The sequence below is a fragment of the Mixophyes fleayi genome, chromosome 2 (genome assembly GCF_038048845.1).
Source record: "Mixophyes fleayi isolate aMixFle1 chromosome 2, aMixFle1.hap1, whole genome shotgun sequence".
Classification (NCBI taxonomy): domain Eukaryota; kingdom Metazoa; phylum Chordata; class Amphibia; order Anura; family Limnodynastidae; genus Mixophyes; species Mixophyes fleayi.
This window is the reverse complement of record NC_134403.1, coordinates 152564289-152587754: the sequence shown is the minus strand read 5'-3', so window position 1 is coordinate 152587754 and position 23466 is coordinate 152564289. Positions and strand designations below refer to the sequence as shown.

General features: G+C 39.6%; 1 protein-coding gene across 2 annotated transcripts in view; it reads right to left on the bottom strand.

The window, feature by feature from the left end:
* CCDC138 (coiled-coil domain containing 138) overlaps nucleotides 1–20269 on the bottom strand; it is a 32607-nt gene extending 12338 nt beyond the window's left edge. The window contains exons 1-13 of one of the 2 annotated variants that reach the window (XM_075200269.1): nucleotides 20085–20269; nucleotides 19305–19343; nucleotides 18310–18365; nucleotides 17298–17430; nucleotides 16484–16587; nucleotides 16202–16389; nucleotides 15034–15192; nucleotides 11300–11419; nucleotides 9465–9542; nucleotides 9273–9380; nucleotides 3964–4101; nucleotides 1842–1958; nucleotides 1427–1604 (exon numbers count right to left, since the gene is read on the bottom strand). In XM_075200269.1, coding sequence (XP_075056370.1) covers nucleotides 1427–1604; nucleotides 1842–1958; nucleotides 3964–4101; nucleotides 9273–9380; nucleotides 9465–9542; nucleotides 11300–11419; nucleotides 15034–15192; nucleotides 16202–16389; nucleotides 16484–16587; nucleotides 17298–17413 — 1306 coding nt within the window. In that variant the 5' untranslated portion in view covers nucleotides 17414–17430; nucleotides 18310–18365; nucleotides 19305–19343; nucleotides 20085–20269. The remainder of the gene's footprint in view (nucleotides 1–1426; nucleotides 1605–1841; nucleotides 1959–3963; nucleotides 4102–9272; nucleotides 9381–9464; nucleotides 9543–11299; nucleotides 11420–15033; nucleotides 15193–16201; nucleotides 16390–16483; nucleotides 16588–17297; nucleotides 17431–18309; nucleotides 18366–19304; nucleotides 19344–20084) is intronic. The other variant, XM_075200268.1, reaches the window with a different exon arrangement.
* Between the last annotated feature and the right edge of the window lie 3197 nt (nucleotides 20270–23466).

The window sequence follows — 23466 nt, the reverse complement described above, 5'->3', positions numbered from 1 at the left end:
CAATATTAGGGTCAGGAAAACTAGGTGTTGAGCATGTTGGTAGGCTGCACACTATACTAGTGAACAAAAGTATAATGTTTAGACTCGGGTGCACAACATCATAAATATTATGTGAGAACAGTTGTGTGACCAATTTCTTGCTCCAGTACAATGCGATTTGATACAGAAACTTAAGTGTAGGCATCAAAAGTAAAGGCACACTAGCCCAAATTTTAAAAAAAACTTTACAGCAGGATTTATATAATGAACATATAAAGAAATGAATGTAAAGAAACATTTGTATAAATGGCTCTCTTTACATTTGTGACAATGCATGCGATAAAAAAGCATTTAAAACAACCCTTTCTAAGCAACATCATTGTTCTTGTAGTCTTTCTGGATAAGATTTTCTCCTATGTTTGTGCTAAAAACTCCTGCCCCAACTCAAAGGGGAAGAGAATAGGGCAAAAAAGGGAGCAGAAGGGACCTCTAACGTCTGCCCACTGTGTGCAACTCGGTCTGCAATAGAAATATCTTTAGCCAAAGCAGAACAGTAAAGACAGTATATTTACTTTTTATTTTCCCTGCACAGAACACAAATAAAGAAAGGAGACATTCGTCTATAGATGAGAGACCCAATCCCTGATTACACTACTGATGGGCTTTCTCTTGCCTAACTGACCAATCCTGCCATTTGGCTTGGACGTCCAATGACAAGATTTGTTTTCAATTCGGCCAAAAGTAGGTAGATATCAATTATTTGTCCCCCACATTTACAGCCAAAATAATGAGGGGAGAATAAAACATAAGATAAGACTGCAAGGCTCAGCCTCTTTCTTAATCACATATTCATGAAACATTCACTACTCTTCCTATTCATCATTTCATTTATGTAATCTTCTCTATCTTTCCACAAGTAGATCTGGCAGATTCATACAGCCCAATCATGTCCATAATACATAGCACTCTATGCATTTCTACACCCAAGCAGGTAGCAGAACAAAGCCCTGTAATGTCAGTAATGATATTTCGTGCAAGCACAAGACCACAAGCCTGTGTCGTGCTCTAAAAACCCAGTGAGTTAAACATCAACTCCATGGGCTGCCATGAAAATGACATTGCCCAAAACACTAGTCTGTTGCATACAAGTGGAAGTTCACTAACTAATAAGAGAATTGGTGCAATGGTTTTATAAGTATGCTGCAGGGACCCAAAACACTGCACTAGTTGTGCACAGCTGCTATGTAGCTGTGAAGGACAATAAAGACTTTTTTAGTGTATTTGATTGGTGCTGTTGGAGTTTTGATCCTTGATATTGCTGCCCTGCCCAGCAGCACGTCCAAGACCAGAGTTCATCTGCATTGAATGTGCATTTTAAATTTGATGTTTATGTGATCATATAAGGAAGTAAGTGTTTTTATTTTGGCTATAATGTGATAAACCTTACCTTGCGTTACAGTTTTAAGTATGACTAGAGTCGATACGAATCGCAGTGGTAAGTTGTTGCTTTTGAAGAAGGCTACAGGTCTTGGCTTATTTGATATGGTACTTTCTTCCTCAGGGGGATACACTACTCCTTTGTATGTTTCATCACCCAGGCGCCTCAAGGTTGAGGTCATAGAGGACTGTGTTATAAAAAAGATGAAAATTTGATAAGGTAAACACCTAAGGGATCTCAAAATGTATTGTGTCAGTATATAAAACGCTCAGAACAGAAAGCTATTATGTGAACTTAAAAAATCTATTGTTGCCTTATGTCAAGTCGGAACACGTATTTTGTTTTCTTGGACGGATTAGGCTTTCTTGAATCACTGTTGAAAATGGCTCCTAGCAATACAAATAAAACATAGTAAAAACTTAACCTGTGTTCCACTTCCAAGCTGCCTCAATGTCCAGTATGTAAACCTCATGAATGAAAGATGCAGTTTAGCATTGACCAGCGGCATCCATTCAAATTGCTCTACAATAACAGGCAGGACCTGGAAAGAGAAGGCAAAATATATGTATATTATAAAGCCTAAATCCAAAGCCTAAACTAAATATATTGGCTGTTAAAATATACTCCTAATCCCCTAGCATTTTCCTGAAATGTGCAACAGACAGAATCTCAGAGAGAAAGTTATTTTACCCTGAATTTTTAGCAGTAATATTGACCATACTTATACATCTGGTCACTGGACCCGAATGATGAAAGACAGGATCTGTAATCAATTTATGAATACATCTGGATGACCAAATTGCAGACATGTACATAACCAGGGACAAATGGTTGTGTTGCAACCTGTCACTTTATTTCTCGGTAGTCAGATTATATGCATGCCGCATGGGATCAGCAGTCAAGCACATTTGTTTACTCTGCCGATCAATTGGATTTTGTACATATTGACAAACTATTTTAGGAATCTCATACTTAAAGATGTTAGAGCATTGTGAAAATGAATAAACCCAACACTACTAAACAGATTTGGATAGAATCAGATGGAATGTGCCCGACTAATCTGGAGTAATAATAAACAACAATCATTTAACCAGTTCCAGGAACACAAGATCGCAGACAACATGTTCCTTTCACTGTCTTGACCTCTGACTTCACTGCCTAACTTTCTCGCCAAAAATTGTTCTATTACACTTTATCTGGCTTTAAATTCATTTAGATAGTTTGGAGGCGCTAAAGCTGAACACAACAAATCATACCAAAAAACTGGCACTTTAGATGGCAGCCTACTAAAACAAAATACTTGGGCCTCAATAAGCTCTTCACAGCCAACTTCCCCCCCATTATTGAATACGGTTAAGTTGGAGTTCTCTGGATGAAACAAGCTCTTAATATACTTGTTTGAAAGCATCTCATCGACCAAAATTAACACTTTACATTACTTGCTCTATGTATCTCAAACCATAACAGTTTGTTTTTAATGCCCTAACAAAAACGTTAAAATAAAAAATAAAAAAATTGCACATTGGCCAGCTGATCATCCGAATTAAGATGTGCACCCTTCAGAATCATAGTACGTGGGAAGGATTACCTTTTTATATCTCAGATATGAAAATCTACTACCAAGTTACCCATCTGGCCCTAATGTGTGGAGGTGCATTCTCTCCCTGATGTTAAACTTTGGGTGGACACTGTATCCGCTTATCTAAAGGTATCTGTGGTAGCTAAATTTCTCTGGACTCCTCATCATCTGAGCCCAACCTTGTTAAAAAGTCCGACTACTGCGTCTTTTTGTCACATCTCGGACCACTCCTGACAAACCTACCACTTGCTATCAGAACATCTTAGAGTGATTCCTCTTAAAATAATCCACCGTTCCCCCTGTGTTTGATGCCTGCTGCTATTATCTCTGCACGGACCCTGAGAAACATCAGATGTGTGAATGATCTTGGTAACACTGCATTATATGCAGGCAATGTACACCTTTATAGTTACAAATTTCAAACACTCATCAATATCTCCAATTTATACCAATCCAAAAAACTAAATATGAATAGCAATACCTGCAACTACAGTAAAATCATTTTGCTTATTTCATCACACCTACATAAGGCTTATTTCAACTATCTTCACTAACATAGCCTACCGCTACAGCAAACAACCTTAGTAAACTAACAAAGTGGTCTCTCAATACCCCATCCACTTTTGGAAACCACCTCCTTAATATAAACTGCCCCACACACTAAGACACTAAGAAACAGACACACAAAGGTTAATTTCCTCAGAAGCCAATTAATCTACCAAGAAGTTTTTGGAGTGTGGGAGGAAACCAGAGAGAACATACAAACTCCACACAGATAGGGCCCTAGTTGGAAACAAACCCACTTCGCTGCCCAATATATTGGAAAAACAGATAGCATTAAAAACTTATAAAACTCCAAGGAAAATAGGAACGTTCTGAGAGGGTATGTGACAGCGTTACTCAGCTAGTGCTTTGTTGAAACCTGCAATTTTAGAAGAGCACCATAAAAATGTTGTAATAAGCATACCTTGGCATACTTGTCCTGAACATTTGTGGGCAATTTGTCTCTGCATAATGATTGATCTTGGCTTCCATTTTCTTCTGATGCAGAGATCAAGTCCATAAGAACAGTTAAGAGCTTGTATACTTGCATGTTATTAGGGACCTGCAGGAAAGCCAACATGTTATCATTTGCATCTGTGTTCTTCGTACATCAAAAGAGTAAATTAAGCAAATGCATACAGATGATGCTTGTGGCCTTCGCACACATGAAGAGAGAACGTTTGAACTTGTTTGAGAACACTGATATTTTGATACGAAACGCTGCCAAAACTTGTTTATGCTGTCTATAGCTGACATCTCCAAGTCTCTCATTACACTGTACCATTGGCCATGGCTCATTAGTGACATAACACAAGGAAAAATGCTTTATAAAATGTTTCACAATTTGGATATTGGGTGAAGGAATTATGTCCAAAACTACAGTTTAATGAGAAACTTGGAAATAAAATAAAGACAGTTTTAGGATTAGCAAAATAATACTTTGGTTGAAAATATCAAATATTAAATATACTCTGGAGACACAATATGAAAAACAGTGGTTCCACAGAAATAGTGGGGTTGATTCAGAGTTGGATGCAAAATGAGAGTAAATTACTCTTAAAAACACATGGAACAATAGCATATTTCTGCCTATATGCACAGCTGTAAACATCTGGAGATGTATCCACCTCCGCATCAGCAGCACATGCACCTGGTTGATGGTAAGTCATCATCATTAGCGATTATTATGCACCTGCCCTAAAGCAGGTACAATCGATACGCTCTCTCACAGGTATTTCTACATGAGTCACATTTGTGTAACCTACCTTTACTGTTCTCGCCCAACGTTAGAACACCCCTTCCCTCCCTGCCACCCTCTCCAAGTTCAGAAAAACGTTGGCCTGCATAGGTACATATGCCGGCGCCCACTTTCTGCCAGATAAGCTACGCAAACTGGCGTACATGCCTCTCTGCATCAGCCCCATAGTGTGAAATTGCAGGAGAATGTATCAATAAAAAAAGTTTAAGATGAACAAATATGTGAAACTTCCATTACATATATAAATGTGTAACAAATAACTGAATACTCACATAGATGGTATACCTGCATATTTCTTTTTTTTTTTTTTTTTTTTTTTAAACAAATGTTTATTAACAGTCAAAAAAGAAATTAACAGTGCAAATGGATACATGTTATATCAAACAAAGTATATTCAGTACATTGAATAGTGAAGTAGGAGTCTCCGTGCTTCAGAGATAAAATAGCATAGATTCTATGAAATAAAGACCGGCATTTTTATATTTAAAAGAGAAGAAAGAAAAGAAAAGAAGAAGGAAGACAAAGAGGAAGATAAAAGAGAAGATGAGATGAGAGGTGGAGGGGGAGAAGGGGAGGTGCGAGGGAAATACCTTTTGAGTCAGAGGCAATGAAATGGGAGGGGGAAGAGTTACGTAAGGGTAGGGGGTGTGATTAGGTAAAGGGGGAGCGGTATTGGAAGTAAGACATCCAGGGGTCCCAGATCTTGTTAAAGGATTTGGCCGTATTTCGTATAATGCTAGTCATGTATTCCATCTTATACGTATGCCAAATCCTATTAGTTACAGCGGAGAATGAAGGGGGGGCAGCCTGCTTCCAATCTATGGCGATTTGACATGTGGCCGCTGAAATAATGTGACGAGCAAGTTTATTTTGGTGTCTAGTGGCCGTGGGGAACCCGAGAGGTAGAATGAAAAATTTAGGGTCGAAGGGTAAGGGGGTTTGAATTAACATTTCTATCAAGGCTTTAATTTCGCGCCAAAAGGGAATCAGTTTCGGGCAGTCCCACCATATATGTAAGAAAGAGCCCGCGCCAGAGCATAGACGCCAACACCTGTCAGAGGAATCAGGCAGTATCTTTTGTAGTCGAGTAGGTACATAGTACCACCGGTAGAGAAGTTTGTAAACATTTTCCTTTATTCGGACGCAGATTGAGCTGGAGGCAGCATTGTCCCGAATTTCCGACCACTCCTCATCATCAAGAGGAGAGCCCAGGTCATGTTCCCATGACATCTCATGAGGGTCTCGAGAAGGAGTAGAGGGAGCAATTAGTTCAGAATAGATAATAGAAATAAGACCTGACGTCGATGCCTGGCGCAGACACAGTGTTTCAATTGTTGTGGGATGTCGAGAAATAAGACGTGGCTTGGAGAGGGAGTGAAAATTGCGAATTTGCAGGAATTGATAAAATATCCGTGTGGGCAAGCCAATTTTACTTTGAATGTCCGTAAATTGGGGAAATGTTGTACCGCGGGTTATGTCATTTAGGAAACGTATCCCTCGGGAATGCCACGGAAGGAATGCGGAATGGTGTAAACCAGGGGGGAAATCAGGGTTATTAAAAAGGGGGATAATTGGTGATGGATGCAGGGAGAGACCATAGAGCCTGATGGATAAGTCCCATATAGCCAGAGAGTGGGAGATTATGGGATGAGACAAAGCTTTTTGGGGCGTGCCCTTGGAATCCACAGAAGGGAGGCAGGAGTAAGCATCCCCAGACTTTCTGCTCTGTGTCACCCAGACCCTAGCAAAAACAGGGCTGTTCCATAGGACACATTGAGCGATTTGGGCCGATAGGTAGTATTTTTTAAAATTAGGTATACCTAGACCACCACCCCGCGAAGATCTCTGCAGAACCCCGAGTCGTACTCGTGGGCGTCTACCTGCCCAAATATATTTAGAAGACTCAAATTGGAGGAATTTAAATACATAGGGGGGAATTCGGATAGGTAAGGTTTGAAAAAGGTATAACAGTCTGGGAAGGATATTCATTTTAACAGAGTTTATACGGCCTATCCAGGAGATAAATTGGAGGGACCAGGTGTTGAAATCTTTCTTAATTTGGGAAAGGGTATGGGGGAAATTAGCTTGGAATAGATGGGAGAGATTTTTGGTAAGGAAGACCCCCAAATATTTTATTTTATGGCGATGCCAAGTGAAAGGGAATATTTGATCTAGGATTGCTTTATCTGTTTTAGGGATATAGAAATCCAAAGTTTCGGTTTTTATAGCCCGAGAAGTGCCCATAAGTATTTAATTCCGAAAGGAGAGGGGGGAGAGAGGTAATGGGGTTGGACATGCTAATGAGGACATCATCTGCATACAAAGCAATTTTGCTTTCCGTGGAACTGACCTTTATTCCGGAAATGGATTGGCTGCAACGAATTCTGGCTGCTAACGGTTCGATTATAAGGGCGAAGATCAATGGGGAGAGGGGGCAACCCTGGCGAGTGCCATTAGAAATTGTAAATGGTTTGGAGGTTAGGCCATTGACCGAAACCGTAGCAGAAGGGTTTCTATAGAGAGCCAAAATACCAGTTAGAAACCTACCACAAAAGCCCATGGATTCGAGAACCCCCCTCATAAATGTCCAAAAGATACGGTCAAACGCCTTTTCTGCATCCAAGGCCATCATGAGGGAGGGCAATTTTCCGTTATGTATAGAGTGGATCAAATTGATGGATCTTCTAGTGTTGTCGGGGGCCTGTCTTCCTGGGATGAAGCCCGTTTGGTCCGGGTGAACCAGTTTTGGGAGCAGGGGGTTAAGCCTGTTAGCCAAGATCTTAGCGTAAAGCTTGAGATCTACGTTGAGGAGGGAAATGGGTCTATAGCCCGCACAGTGGAGAAGGTCTTTTCCAGGTTTGGGAATTACTGCAATATTGGCAAGCGTGGTAGCAGAGTCAAAGGAAGCCCCCTCCAGAATTTGGTTGTAAAAGGATGTTAAATAAGGAACAAGGTCCGTGGCAAACTTTTTATAATACTGTGCTGAAAAGCCATCAGGACCGGGAGCAGAGGCGGGTTTAAGGGATTTTATAGCTAATTTTACTTCATCTACAGTGATGTCCCCATTTAAGCAAATGAGCTGGGTTTGAGAGAGGTGTGGAAGAGGGGTATTATCTAGGTACGACTCCAGAGAATCCGACAGGAGATCCCCCCGGGGAGGAGAGTAAGGAAGGTTATAGAGGGAAGCGTAGAAGTCTCTAAATTCCTTGACAATTTCTAGAGGGTCATATGTTACCGAATTAGTGGAATTCTTATGGAGTTTGTCAATAGCTCCTCAGACACGCCTCTGACGGAGCTTCCGAGCTAATATTGAATCTTATTCAGTACAAAGGTAACTGCACCAAGTTTGTCAATGAAGTCAAATATTCAGTAACCCCAATTTTATTGAACATATATTAGTTCCTCAATTAGTCAATTATCACGACTATAGGGTGCACCCTAACACTAATAGTTTAGGAATATTAAACAAAGAAAAAGAGAGTGTATGTAGGGGCACTCCAGGGTATAGAGTATAAAATTTACATTTTATTGGTATTCATTAAAAAATTGGATACAACTAGCGAAAATTTAAAATAAATACAAAGTGAGGGGAGTGAAAATAAAATTGCAGTTGCAACTGCAATGTCGCTTGTATTCTCACATAATTTTATTTGTAATGGTATTGATATAATATTATTAAGCTGCTATGGTAATTATTTACTCCTTCATCCCTGGGATCTTAATAAGAATAGACCCCAATAATATATAGTTAATACTATGGGTGGTATCACCCCTGCAGATAATTTCTGGTGAATAGAGAGACCATCTAACCCATAAGTGCAGCAATTGTCTTCATTCTGCTATAGACGATTCAAACATATCATTGCGCACTATTGTGTATCTTTGTAACATAATAACGCAGATTTTATTCAGGTATTCACGGTCATTTATACTTACCAGTATGAATCATAGAGAGCCATTATATAATAGATAGTGTGTATTATTAAGGTTTTATCGATACTCTATACCACCCATAGTATTAACTATATATTATTGGGGTCTATTCTTATTAAGATCCCAGGGATGAAGGAGTAAATAATTACCATAGCAGCTTAATAATATTATATCAATACCATTACAAATAAAATTATGTGAGAATACAAGCGACATTGCAGTTGCAACTGCAATTTTATTTTCACTCCCCTCACTTTGTATTTATTTTAAATTTTCGCTAGTTGTATCCAATTTTTTAATGAATACCAATAAAATGTAAATTTTATACTCTATACCCTGGAGTGCCCCTACATACACTCTCTTTTTCTTTGTTTAATATTCCTAATATTGAATCTGCCTTGTCTGCCTTATCATAGAAGCGTTGTTGAAGTTTCTGTAATATGGATGCTGCCCGGCGGGACAGAAGGGAATTAAGCTGGCCCTGCATATTTCTTTTTAATCAACCATGAATGGAAAATGGCACAGACCCCTGCTCATCTTACCTTAGGTTTTGCAGGAACAGATGTCTTTTCCAGCCTCTGGGGTTTTGAATCGCGTACAACCTGCGAAAAATCTTTGCATTTCTGTACTGTAACGAACGCTTGCTTCCTCTGGAAAAATATGCAGTCCTATTAGCAACGTGTTGCTTCCAAATGGCACCAACAACAATAGATAATGAACAATATGAAACTTACTTGCAAGTTTTCTAGACGAGACTGAACTTTCTTAGCTTGAGTTTCCAATTTCTTATTTTGCTCACTTACTTCGTTCAGCTTTAGAAACAAAAAAAAAAAAAAAAAGAGTAGATTTAAAATAGACATGGGCACCAATGGGTCTAATATGACAAACTGACTCCTTTGAAATGCAATGTTAGCTTAAGTGCGACCTCCCTGACATCTAAAGTGATGTTAGCGAGATCCTGAAAACTGAAGTGCTCACAGACTGATGGCAACCATTTTGTATGCTTAGCCAATATCCCACACAACGCAGCTTACCAATTCACTATTGACATCACGGAGGCATGAAGCATAAAATGGCGGCCATCAGTATGTGTAAGGGATTTTACAGAGAGAAAGAAAACACACACATGCATATACATTCACTTTAAAGTAACCCATATAACTAGGACAACATAGTTAGCAAAGTATGCATAGAGTTTGAATCGCTATAAATTACATTTAGCATATTAAGCATAAGGGGTGCAGCAGTATTTTATTCATGTCCCAGATTTTTAAATAGTAAAAATAAAAAAGTGTATTATTCCAACATACTACAAAAGAAAAATGTGTTATCTCTTCATAAAGTTTAGTTGACCGCTTGTGGTTTTCACTGGTTATCAGATAAAGCCTGCACTACAAGTAAGGCAAACGCATATTCATAACAACATTTTCATAGCCGTATCCGGGTGTGTGAGTTGCATTGGTCTTGTTTTATTTTAACGCAATGTTCTGTGTTGGATCTGCTAAGCTTAAAGAGTTATGTAATGCACAATTGAACATCACCCCGCTAGCACGGCGCACCACCCCCGCTAGCACGGCGCACCACCCCCGCTAGCACTGCACATCACCCACGCTAGCACTGCACATCACCCCCGCTAGCACGGCGCATCACCCCCGCTAGCACGGCGCATCACCCCCGCTAGCACGGCGCACCACCCCCGCTAGCACTGCGCACCACCCCCGCTAGCACTGCGCATCACCCCAGCTAGCACTGCGCATCACCCCCGCTAGCACTGCGCATCACCCCCGCTAGCACTGCGCATCACCCCCGCTAGCACTGCGCATCACCCCCGCTAGCACTGCGCATCACAGCACTAGAACTAAACATGTGAACAAGCTGAATAACGTGAGGGGAGGGGGGCAGGGAGGTAGTCATTTATGTAATAACCTTCCATGCATAATTATGTATATAAAATAGGTAACATTAAAACGTAAAAAAATATAAAATCACGATTTACACATTTTGGATGAAACACGCTCTACAAGCATAAAACTTAGATATTGTCTTAGAACTTTAAGCATAAAAAAAAAAATCATACACGACAATATGTCAGATATCAGTACTCAATTGCCTAGAATGAAACACATTTGGATAAGTAGAGAATATCAAATAAAATAATATCTGATGCACAACTAAACCTTAAAGGCATTACTAACCCTGAATAACCATTACTAACCATTGTGTCATTAATAGCATTTACAAATATATATTTAAAAGTTGCAGAAGTTTTTTAGAATGGAAAATATTTCAGATCAAACAGGAGATTTTTGCTCATGTGCTCATCAGATTTCCTGTCTGGTGTTGGTAAAGGAAAACAATCACGTGTATTCTGTTACACAGCAAAATGTAAACACCACTACAACTATTCAACACTTTATTACGTTATTAGACATAAATACAAATATATTTGTGATTGTTTTAAGATGACTTTACACTTTACCAACATGTATTTTTATGTTTAATGGCCCATTAAAGAATTCACAGTTCACATATCAGATATTAAGCACTTAAGGCAGTTGGTATGTCTTGCCTGCTTTTTTAAAGTGTCATTCATTTCCTTTAAGGTGTCAAAAGAGGACTTCATCCTCTTGTTTTCTTTAATCTTCTCCTTGAGGGCGTCTGACAGCTGTTTTACCTCTGCATCATGCTGCTGCAAAGGGGAAAAAGTACATCCTGTGAGATGACAATTGTAGAAAAGAAGACTATTCAGGTTTGTTACACAAGCAAGTTTGCATAGAATTATAATGAGTTTCCTTATAACAACCTGGATTTCTGCTTAATGACCTATCCGACAAAAATGTTAATTACTGGACGTGAAAAACTAATAAAAAAATAGGCGAAGAATAAGCAAACAAAAGTATAATATGAGACAGAAATGAAGGATTGGGGGACCCAATGGCAAATAAAAAAATGATCCGCTGTGCAGCAGTGATCTACATATGAATATCATCGCTCATAAACATAGTCCAGATTTCATAACGCACATCTGTGATTCATACAATGTACGTCCAACGCACAACCAAATAAACAGGTATTCATATAACAGGTATTTATATAACAGGTATTTATATTGAATACATGGAGTAAATTGTTTTTGGTTTCACATGGGGCGGGTTCTCATGACCTTGGAATGAATGCAGCTTGTTTATTAAATCTCAGAAACGTTGCTGCATCTCGCACACTGCTTAGTCTTAGTAGCAGGAGATGAACTGACTTTTTTTTCCTATTAATGAGTACCTGGGCAGTCAACTTGTATCTCGCCTGTGCCTCTTTTTGACAATTTGGCGATTTTATATATATATATATATATATATATATATATATATATATATATATATATATATAAAAAGACGTTTGTTTGTTTGTTGGCGAACATCTTCGACACCCGAGCACTGATCCAGTTGGATCCTGTACAGGTTTTAGGGGAATTAGTCGGACCTCACTTTGGTGTACGCTGAGCAGAACTTTGAGCCTGTTCTGGGCCTTCTACTGGATGGATTTGGATGACATTTAATATAAAAACAAAAACGACACTGGCCAGCCACCTAATGGGTGTGTTGAAAGAGCTGCTAAGCTGCTAATTATTTTTTAAATTTTGACACCTACATCCAACTCATAATTTAAAAACTTGAAGATTTAAACTCAGGCAATTACGAGTACTTCAGGTAGTATATCTACAAATCTATACAGAGTCACAATCAGCAGATGGTTATGAGAGATGAAGATCACAGAGCTGAATGTAAATTGTGTAGATGTGCATGCATAAAATTGTCACAGAAATTGCATCTGAAGTCATTTTCTATAGTGTGCACCAGCTTAAGAGTTTTCAGACACCGTGGAATCTTGTATATGGCAATATTTCTGCAGTTCGTGATAAATTAAAGCCAAATCCTAAACAGTGCTGCTCCTAGAAGGTATCGTTCCATACATCATCTGTACAGCTATTGTCATCTTATGTTTAGCAATTGGTCAACAAATTTGCCACACACATTGAGAGCGACTTCTAAATGGCAAAAATGTTCAACGGTGTGCACTGATAGATACTTAAAGTATTATTTATTACTATCTTTTTTTTTTTACTAAAACAATAAATATTTTTTTTGTTTTTAACCAACGAGTAGTCGAGAAAGAGGGTTTATAGTGCATTGTCTGTATTATGCATTATAACCATGTTAGAAGATGTTATTTTGCTGAATATTTTTACTAAATATATGTAAATGTTTTGACTTTTGGCAATTTTGACATAAACATACGTGCCACGATACAGTGCTTCAATTACCAATATATTTTCTACTTCCAACACATGAAGACACTACATTCGCTTTTCCACTCATATGTGAACATCATTGCTGTTTTCACTTGGCATGCTGAGCTAACTATATTCTATACCGGCGGTTCCCAAAGTGTGCGCCGCGGCTCCCAGGGGTGCCGCGGCGCTGTCACTGGGGTGCCGCGGGCCAGCCATAAAAAAAATAAAGAACAGAAACTTACCAATCCGTCGGGCGCCGGGACCCAGCAGACTCCTCTCTCCCGCAGCAGCTGTCACTGACGTCAATATTCAGTTACAGCTGCGGGAGAGAAGAGTCTGCTGGGTCCCGGCGCCCGACGGATTGGTAAGTTGGGGGACAGAGTGGCAGCAGAGGGGGACAGGGTGGCAGCAGAGGGGGACAGGGTAGCAGCAGAGGGGGACAGGGGGACAGAGTGGCAGCAGAGGGGGACAGAGTGGCAGCAGAGGGGGACAGAGTGACAGGGGGCAGCATGACAGAGGGCTGCAGAGGGGGCAGCGTCACAGCAGAGGGGGACAGCGTGACAGAGGGCTGCAGAGGGGGGCAGCGTGACAGCAGAGGGCTGCACAGGGGGACAGAGTGGCAGCAGAGGGGGACAGAGTGGCAGCAGAGGGGGACAGAGTGGCAGCAGAGGGGGGCAGCGTGACAGAGGGCTGCAGAGGGGGCAGCGTGCCTGGGGGCTGCAGAGGGGGCAGAGTGTCTGGATGCAGAGGGGGCATTTTTGCATACAACTAAATAAGTATTTCTGTCCTGACCTAAATACTTATTACAATTTTTTGACCCAACTACTTCTAAAACAGGACTGCTCTAATTATTTTGGAGGGGTGCCTTGAAAAAATTTGGAGACGCTAAGGGTGCCGTGAACTGCAAAAGTTTGGGAACCACTGTTCTATACACAATATTCTCTCACCAATTGAATATTCAGCACATATTACACAAATTAGACTGTTTACCTTCTTTTTACCTTTTAGGATTTAAGCATGATCATAACAACATTAAAATGTCTAGAAACTACATCACAATCTGTTGTACTGTGCCTTCGCTTGCACACCGTACATTTACTACAACAATTCTTCACCAGGACCATGCATTGTGACTCTATACCAGCGTTGGCTAACCTGTGACACTCCCAGTGTTGTGAAACTACAAGTCCCAGCATGCTTTGCCAATATATAGCAGCTTATTGCTAGAAGGTATCCTGGGACTTGTAGTTTCACAACACTTGGAGTGTCACAGGTTAGCCAACACTGCTCTATACCATAAAGCTATAATGAACAATGCTGTATTTTTTTTATTATTATTCATTGCAGCGTCAAAATATTTCCAGCCATAAATAGCTTGTATTTCGTTACTCTTGCCCTGGCCGGGAGCAATGGGAGAGGAGAGTTCAAATTAATTTAACAAGGCAAATATAGGACTGGCGGCAGGTTTGAAAGAAAAATATGGTGGCAGAAGAGGAAACAGGGACTGTAGGGGATGCGGTGGCAGAACAGCAACAGGGACAGAATGTAAAGTGTGAGAATAGAAAATGTTGGTGCAGGTGAGGTAGGGACCAGAATGATATTAAAAATTGGGGACTGGAGGGAGCGTAGGCTAAAGGAAAGTGGGGACCAGCTTTCAAGTGTGATGGTGGCTTACAGCAGGGATTCCTAGGACTGGAGGCTGGGAATAGAGGACAGTTATGGGAAAGTACAGTGTGGTATGGTCATAATGCCTGGTGCACATTTCGAGTATTGTCCATTAGTAGCAGAATATGACGTGCATCTCTAACACATATTTTTCACTTAAAAATCCGACCGAAAAAGTAAGACTGTGTATAGCGTTGATAACTACAACTGTTTGATTTTGTTTTAAACACACAATCAAGCATACCAATTCTTAAATGGTGTGTTTACAGGCAACAATAAGGTTTTACAGATCAACTTTAAGTTAAATACCCAAGAGCTGTGTTCATTTTAATAAGCAAATACATAATTACCTCTTTCATTATGCGAAACTTTTCATGCACAATCTCTTCAACGCCTTTTATCTTGCTCAGGGTAGCTTGATGTTTGAACAGCATCGCCTCCCTTTCCAGTAAAAAACGTTCTCGCTTTTTCAACTGAAGTGAGTACTCTTGTTGCGACATCCTTTCTTGCTACAGAACACACACATTGCAATTATTATTTTTTTTTGTAGCACAACAAGTTAATTAATTCTGTTGAGAAAGGGATTTAAATAGCAAGTACAGCTGGCCCTTATGGAGTCTGCATTTCCCCGATGATCTAGGGAACGATCTGAGGTTCCCAACCCCTGAAAACCTTTGATGCCCTCTTCTCCGTGGATTGAGCCAGTTTACAAGCCCGGGGCAAAGCCCAGGGCAGGGTAGAGGGACCCACTTTACCCTTGCGGTGAAGGGGGGTATGAAGACTCCTGCCCCCCCTAAGGGACCTTTTGATCTCAGGGGTCAGGGATAGAGGGCCCAACCCTCTTCTGAGGAGGGCCGGAATATTTTGGATTTTTTTGCACCCTTTTTTTTTTGTTTAACTTGGGGCACGAGAAGTTAAAAAACTAAACAAAAACAAATACAAATGCTGTGATTATACATAATTAAGTCAATCTGGCATTCAGTATGCTATGTACTTTGCATAAAGCAGATATTATTTAGTGGGGTGGTGCTTCTCTATTTTGTGTTGCCATGGGGTAATGCATAACCAGAGCTTTTTGCTAGCCTCCTATGTGACAATGTAAACAGATCACAAATTGGTGGATTTACAAAAAGGGGTATTAGAGCAAGTACATATACTATGCTTTATTATTTGAGATTTTTGTCCTTTGGACAAGACAGAACAATACATTTACCTTTGAGAGTCTTACATGAACATTTACTTTTTTTTAGTCTTCGGTTACCCTTTAAAAAGTAAAATATTGAGGAAGCTTTTCTTGTCAGTTTGCATATTTTGTCAATGATGAGTCAAGGGGGTAATTTAGCAAGCTGCGGGTTTGAAAAAGTGGAGATGTTGCCTATAACAACCAATCAGATTCTAGCTGTTATTTTATTGAATGTACTAAATAAATGATAGCTAGAATCTGATTGGTTGCCATAGGCCACATCTCTACTTTTCAAACCCGCAGCTTGCTAAATTTACCCCAAAGAGTTATTTTACCTGGAGTTTTTGGTAGATTTCCGACAACTCTTCATATATATCATGTACTTCAGTAGGCAAAACATTTAGGCCTTTTAAAAGGCTGTTGTGTGGCTTCCTCAAATTCTGTTTAACAGCAGACGGCCCACTCGTTTCCAGAGATGGTTCAGTACAAGTGTTTGCAACTAAATGAGATGGCAATGTAACATCTGTAATGGAAAGATAGAGAGACTCTAATAACTGACACAACAAATCCTTTTGTAATGTGTATTACTGGTTATTATTAACTAATTCTGCTTTTACCTATTTCTGTGTACAAGTGGGTATCCTGAATTGGGCATATTACTCCATCATTAATGAGGTCCTCTGTTATCTCCAATTGACTTAAATCATGTGAATTATCAATCCTATAAACAGAACAGAAAGAAATAAAAATTGCATGGAATTTCTTACCGCATAATGTGTTGATGGCAAATTCATTAGGGGCAACACAATTATTTGCCTACTAATAAAGGTGGTGAATAGCAAGATAGAAAAATAAAGTTATTATCCAGTAGCTTGCAGGTAACAGTGCTTGGTGGGAAACATAAGACAGACACTCTTATTGTCTAGGATTAATTCATTTCTCCAATTGGGAGCATCCTAAAGGGGAGAATCAATTCAGCGCAAAGTGCCTCTAAAACGTCCACGGAGACTCATCATTTTTTCTCACTCCCCATAGAGGTGCGTGAAAAAATGAGAAAAGATTCCTACCATAATAGCTGGCGATGTGCGCAGTCTGACATCTCGGTGATGACCGCGCACCGCAATGCAAGCAATTGAATATCCCCCTAAGAGTGCATGAGAGGCTTACAGAAACCCTTTGGTGGAAGATGCCTTTAGTTTAAAGGCGTAAGAAAATCACAAGAATTAGAAATGTTTCACTATCCCTCACCTAACAAAAATAACTAATATAACATGTAGGATCTTTCATTCTATTGATTTATCAGTAAAATTATTGAGAAAGAAAATACCAACAGTTTAAGAGATTACAAGAAAATATTAAAAACACAGCCTTACATATTACACATTTTAAAATGTTTGTTTTCAGTATAAAGTTGCTGTTTGTTTTTTTTACCAATTAGTGTTTTGTATCATCCTTAACAACTCCTTGAGTGCTTTGTTGTAATGCTTCTTCTCACTAAGAGTTACAGAAGGAGAGGCTGGTGACACAGGCATCCTTGAGTCTGCCATCTTACTATCCACTTGTCCTAGAAAAACACATTGAACATGATAATATATCAATGTTCAGCATCACATCATATCTTATAGTAAGGCTAGAAAAAGTACAAATGTTTACTGTCAGATTCAGAAATAATTATAACAATATATATTATGCAAAAAAATGAAATATGCAGGACAAAAAACACACTAAAAAAATAAACATATTTTGTGCAATTGAAACAAATGGGTATCCAATACAATTAAAGAGGGAAGCAGGGAAAGTACATTAGCATTACATTATCTAGATGTCTACATTTGTTTCCTTTATGGAGGCAAGAGGACTGATTACTCGGTGAGACTGGGGGCTAGATTTACTAAACTGCGGGTTTGAAAAAGTGGAGATGTTGCCGCTTTTTATAGCAACCAATCAGATTCTAGCTGTCATTTATTTAGTACATTCTACAAAATGACAGCTAGAATCCGATTGGTTGCTATAGGCAACATCTCCACTTTTTCAAACCCGCAGTTTAGTAAATATACCCCTGGGTTTATCTTGCCATGAATATAACAGCAGTTCTGTGACCGTGGTACTTAGTCTTCTGTTAAATTTTAAGTAGCCATCTTGGAGAGCACCGAAAAAAAATACAGCAACTTAGAAGTGCCCGTAAGGAGCTTAAAATATAGGCATTCTAAGAATTACATGAGACAACAGTAGGACTCGATCTACAGTTCATTATTTTAGTTTGGAGTATTACTGAAACAACTTACTCTAACCGTACTTTAGTGTCAATAATCCACATAATATACATTTGTTTCACTTTTCATCAAGGCCAATATTGAGAGATATATGAGAAAGAGCTGGGAAAAAAATAACGTCATTGTTAAAGAACGGCTATAAAGTGAACAAACCAATGTTTGAAGCTTACCTATGTATTCAGGGGAATTTTCCACTTTTTTATCTGCCAATAAAGGGGGGTCTTATCTTGGTTCTAGGAAAATTGAAAACAATATTACACATATATATTAGTCAAAATATTACACACAATGAATTAGTATTTCTGAGTTTATAAAATGGAGAGTGGTATCATGTTAGCTAGAAGACAGATGTAGGATCAGTCTAATAACAGCAAACAACAATAAGTTAATGGTCCTTAGAATAAATTATACAATATTGCAATAAATACTTAATGCTGATTTGCAGCAGCAGAATAGTTGATTATACATATAAAACATATTATTTCATTATTCTGTTACCATTTATTAATATAGTGCCAGTATCCTGTACAGCACTTAACACTTGTTACATGTCTCCCTATTTGAAGCAGTTAGTTATTAACAATGTAGTGGATATTATAAAAGCTATAGATTATAATGTATTATTTGTTAGTGATCATTATGTAAATCACTTTTAGATCAATTGGCAATATTATACAAATGTATTCAAATTCAATACATAGTTGATCAATTATAAATAATAAAATAATTGATAAATAAATCAAAGATTATTGTGTCCTAGGTCATCGTAAGTAAATACACCCAAGATTTAATTGCAAAACCCACATGATCATGCCACTCAGTCCAACATCATCTTCATCTTGGTTTTGCATGGAACATAAGTTGTGGCACAAATCAACAAGTAAATATGTTCTCTCAGTTTATGGGAAGTTACAAACAGAATATTTTCACGCCCTTCAGTCTTCTAAACTATGTACAAGAGATAAAGCGCACTGCTCATAGCAAGGGACACAGCATACGTTTAATTCATCATCATTGCCACAATTATTGCTGGAACTGCAAATCTTTGTTAAGCCTGTCATTTCAAGTGCAAGCTCTTTAAGGAAATATTTCCAATTTTAGATGGATAGGATGAACAATAAAACAAAAACAAAACACATTACCCTGCAAAAAGAACATCATGTACCTTAACATAGCAATATGACTTTCAGGGGCCCACGTTACACTGTAGAGATTACATGAAATATTATAGAATGATTGCCATATAATCCATGAAATGCAACTGAACAATCTCTCAAACAATTATTTAACCATTGATATAATTTGTTTCAAATATATTTCCCTCATTCAGTTTTCTTTTCAAGGGTGATAAGTTTAGAACTACATTTTTCTTATACAATTACCTCCAATACACAAGTTACTGTATACAATGTAAACCCTTCAGTTTTAAATTATTATTTTTTTCACCCCAACTATTATAATAAGCTGATAATTTGAGTTAAATGTAAAAGGCTGAGGTCTGTCTGATGCACCTCTGGGGGGTAGACATGTATCTGGCTGAGAATCCTTGTTACAGAGGACATGGTAAATGAATGAACAGGGAGAAGGACCGTTAGATAAGGCTAAAGTGATATATTCCTAAATCCTCATAAAGGAAAATTAATAATATTCGTAGGCAGAACATTGCAGTGCATGACTAAATTTAATGTAATTGTCAGATACACAGGCTAGAAGCCCTTTATGTGTTACTGATGACAGGTTAGCTCTCTCTGACGGCAGATGCCTCTGGGTGGAGACATTGCTATGCACAGACCACGGTAGCTGGTGATGTGCAGTGTCAGGGAAATAACGACAGAACAACCTAACGTCACCTACTAACACTCAGATAGCACCAGGCCAATGCTATTATTATTACATGCTCTGATACGCTGCACGCCCGCATCCCCCAGCCCACACATCATTTTACCATGAGCAATAACGCAGCCACTTCTGGATATCAGCGATCTGCGCCTGGAGGCTTCACATGACGTCATTGAGCCAACCGACAGCGACAGGAAACGTGACGCACAGCTCCGCCTTGACGCCGCGGTTTCCCTAGGCAACAAACATTTCTGGTGTACTGCTCGAGTGACTAGATGTGGAGCGGACAGAGACAGTTCCTGTTTACCTGACAGTGCGTGCGCGCCCCCGGCGCTGGCTGGGCGTGTTCCCGCGGAGCGCTCTTTTACAACCGCATCGACCATTGTTTTTCCTGTCTATGGTTTTCTTATTAGCGTTTGCAAAAGCATGTCCAGGTACATTTAGGAAAACAATGATGTCACTCATATTAACCAACCAGATGCTAGCTTTCATTATCCAAGTTGTTCTAGAACAATGGCAGCTTGAATTTAATTGGTTATGGATGTCATTATCGTTTAAATGTGCATAGTTTTCATAAATGCTGTATTTTTATTATACTGTTTAGACCATCCAATCTGACCTCTTCCACTTCATTATTGTACTTTACTATTGTTTCTGTCACCTGAGCTTGCAACAAGTAAAAGCTCTGGCTGCCCCTTCCCCTCCTCTAAAACACCCTTGAGTGAGTGCACAACATTTAGAAGTGTGACATGCCCATAAACCTGGACCCCTTTTCAAGGTCCACGATTCAGGACTGTCCCACCCAGGGGAGGGCTGGCAAATTTCAACCCTGGGGGCAAGACATATCTCAGCAGCTTATTTTAAAGGGAAAAAAATGCAGGTGACCTTGCCCAAAGTAGCGTGCTATGGGACCAGCCCGGGGTGCAGATACCCCCCAGCCCAACCTGCCCTTGGTCCCACCAAAAATAGGAGGTATGTACCTGTCCCCAATGTACTGACAATTAAAATATTTTAGCTCACAACAGCCTCTGCATGGGTCTGTTGCCCAGCTCGCAATCTTCCTTTGGCCTTCCTGCGCTGGATTGATTAATTGATAAGAGTGGTTTTAAACATTAATTCAGACCAGATAACGCCAATAGGCTAGGCAATTAAGTGGGTAGTTAGGGAGTGCAGAGCATTTAACGCCACCGGAAAGAGAGAAGGGTCTGTGTATTTTGTACTGTAGCCATGTGTAGTAATGTAGAAAATTATGGTGGCTTAGTGGTTCGCACTTCTGCCTCACAGCACTGGAGTCATGAGTTCGATTTCCGACTATGGCCTTAGCTGTGTGGAGTTTGTATGTTCTCCGTGTTTGTGTGGGTTCCCTCGGGGCGCTCCGATTTCCTTCCAAAACTATTCTGGAAGGTTAATTCGCTGCTATCAAATTGACACTATCAAATTGACCCTTTTTCTGAGTGTGCGTGTGTCGTTAACATAGAGAACTTACAGATATTTATAAGAGATAAATAACTGCAGTGTAAATATCTTATATCAAATGAATCCATTGATAAGTTAAGCTAAACTGTAAAATGTGAAGACAGGGCCTGTCACAGCTGGACATCCTTGCAGCCCAAGGCAGCATTTTGAAGGCCTATACAGGTATATAGATATATGAGTTTCAAAGGAAAAGGTCTTCATAGTTCATATTTTTGGGAAATCCGGGTGGCACTCCATACTGAGGAGCAGAAATCACACCAGGGTTGTGAATGACAGGTACGGATGATATCCGGGAACAGCTAAAATCACATATCTTTGTAAAAGGTATGTCACATTGTCAATTTCATCATGTTTGGTATCAAAAGATGGACAAAGTAATTTATTAATAAATTTGGGTCTGTGTGACGCTCCACGGAAAAGTTAGGTCACATAGTAGAACTGAGTAGAAAATCAGTTAACCTGCAAATGGTGATTGAAAAAGCCACAACGCCCCCGGGGGTAGGAAGAGGTGTGGAAGTGTCTTAAAAAGACTGAGACCAGGTACAGCAAATTGTCAGACTTTATGGGAAATCCATTCACATTGATAAGCTGTCCATCTTCCAAGCCAATTTCCCTTGGCCAGAAAAGGCAATTGATATAAGTGCTACTCTGAATGTAACCCCTTTTATTTTAAACTGCTTTGCTTGTTATGTCAATCTATGCCCTGTACTTTTGTATATTAAGTCTATAATTTAATATGTTGCGTCCATGATACTCTAATCCAGTAGCCTGTTAAGAAGAATATAGCCCGGCCAAGTTAACCCTTTGAATGCCAGTTTGTGATTTGTTGATGCATTTGATTGTGTGTGCTTGCATTTACATTTGTGTAACAGTCTAAGGGGGTGTAGAGTTAACCCTTTGCTTGCTGGTGTGGGTCTTGCTAGTCTGTGGATAGCTAGAAGCCTTGTGTGCGAGTGTGGGACAGTATATTGGGGTCCTATTGCCCGTATTCAATTAGAGATGAGTGCACTCGGATTTATGAAATCCGAGCCCACCCGAACGTTGCCGATCCGAGTCGGATCCGAGACAGATCCGGGTATTGGCGCCAAATTCAAATCTGAAACTGAGGCTCTGACTCATAATCCCGTTGTCGGATCTCGCGATACTCGGATCCTATAAATTCCCCGCTAGTCGCCGCCATCTTCACTCGGGCATTGATCAGGGTAGAGGGAGGGTGTGTTAGGTGGTCCTCTGTCCTGCTATATCTCGTGCTGTTCAGTTAAGTTCTGTGCTGTTCAGTTAAGTTCTGTGCTGTGCTGTGCTGTGCTCAGTCCAGTGGTGCTGTGTCCTGTGCTCTGTCCTTCTGAGGTAAGTGGTGCTGCTGGGTCCTGTGCTGTGTCCTGTTCAGTCCAGTGGTGCTGTGTCCTGTGCTCTGTGCTTCTAAGGGCATAGTTATTCCCCAATATTCCAAAGTGTTTAAAAAAATTAAAAAAAGTTATTTAAAAAAAATACAAAAAACTAATTACATTTTTTTTTAATTACAACAAAATTTGCACAACCAATCCTGCAGTATAAGCCCATTGGTACTGCAATATTACCAAGTTCACACATTCAGCAGTAAAAGTCCAGTGGTTCTGCAATATTACAAAGTTCACACATTCTGCAGTATCAGTCCAGTGGTGCTGTGTCCTGTGCTCTGTCCTGCTGAGTACAGTAGTGCTGCTGGGTCCTGCGCTGTGTCCTGTTCAGTCCAGTGGTGCTGTGTCCTGTGCTCTGTGCTTCTAAGGGCATAGTTATTTCCCCATTATTCCCAAGTTTTTAAGAAATAAAAAAAAAGTTATAAAAAAAATGAAAATAAAAAATGAAAAAAAAAAAAAATTATAACCAAATTTGCAAAGCCAATCCAGCAGTATACAAGCCCATTGGTACTGCAATATTACCAAGTTCACACATTCAGCAGTAAAAGTCCAGTGGTACTGCTATTACAAAGTTCACTGATTCAGCAGTGTATAAGTCCAGTGGTACTGCTATTA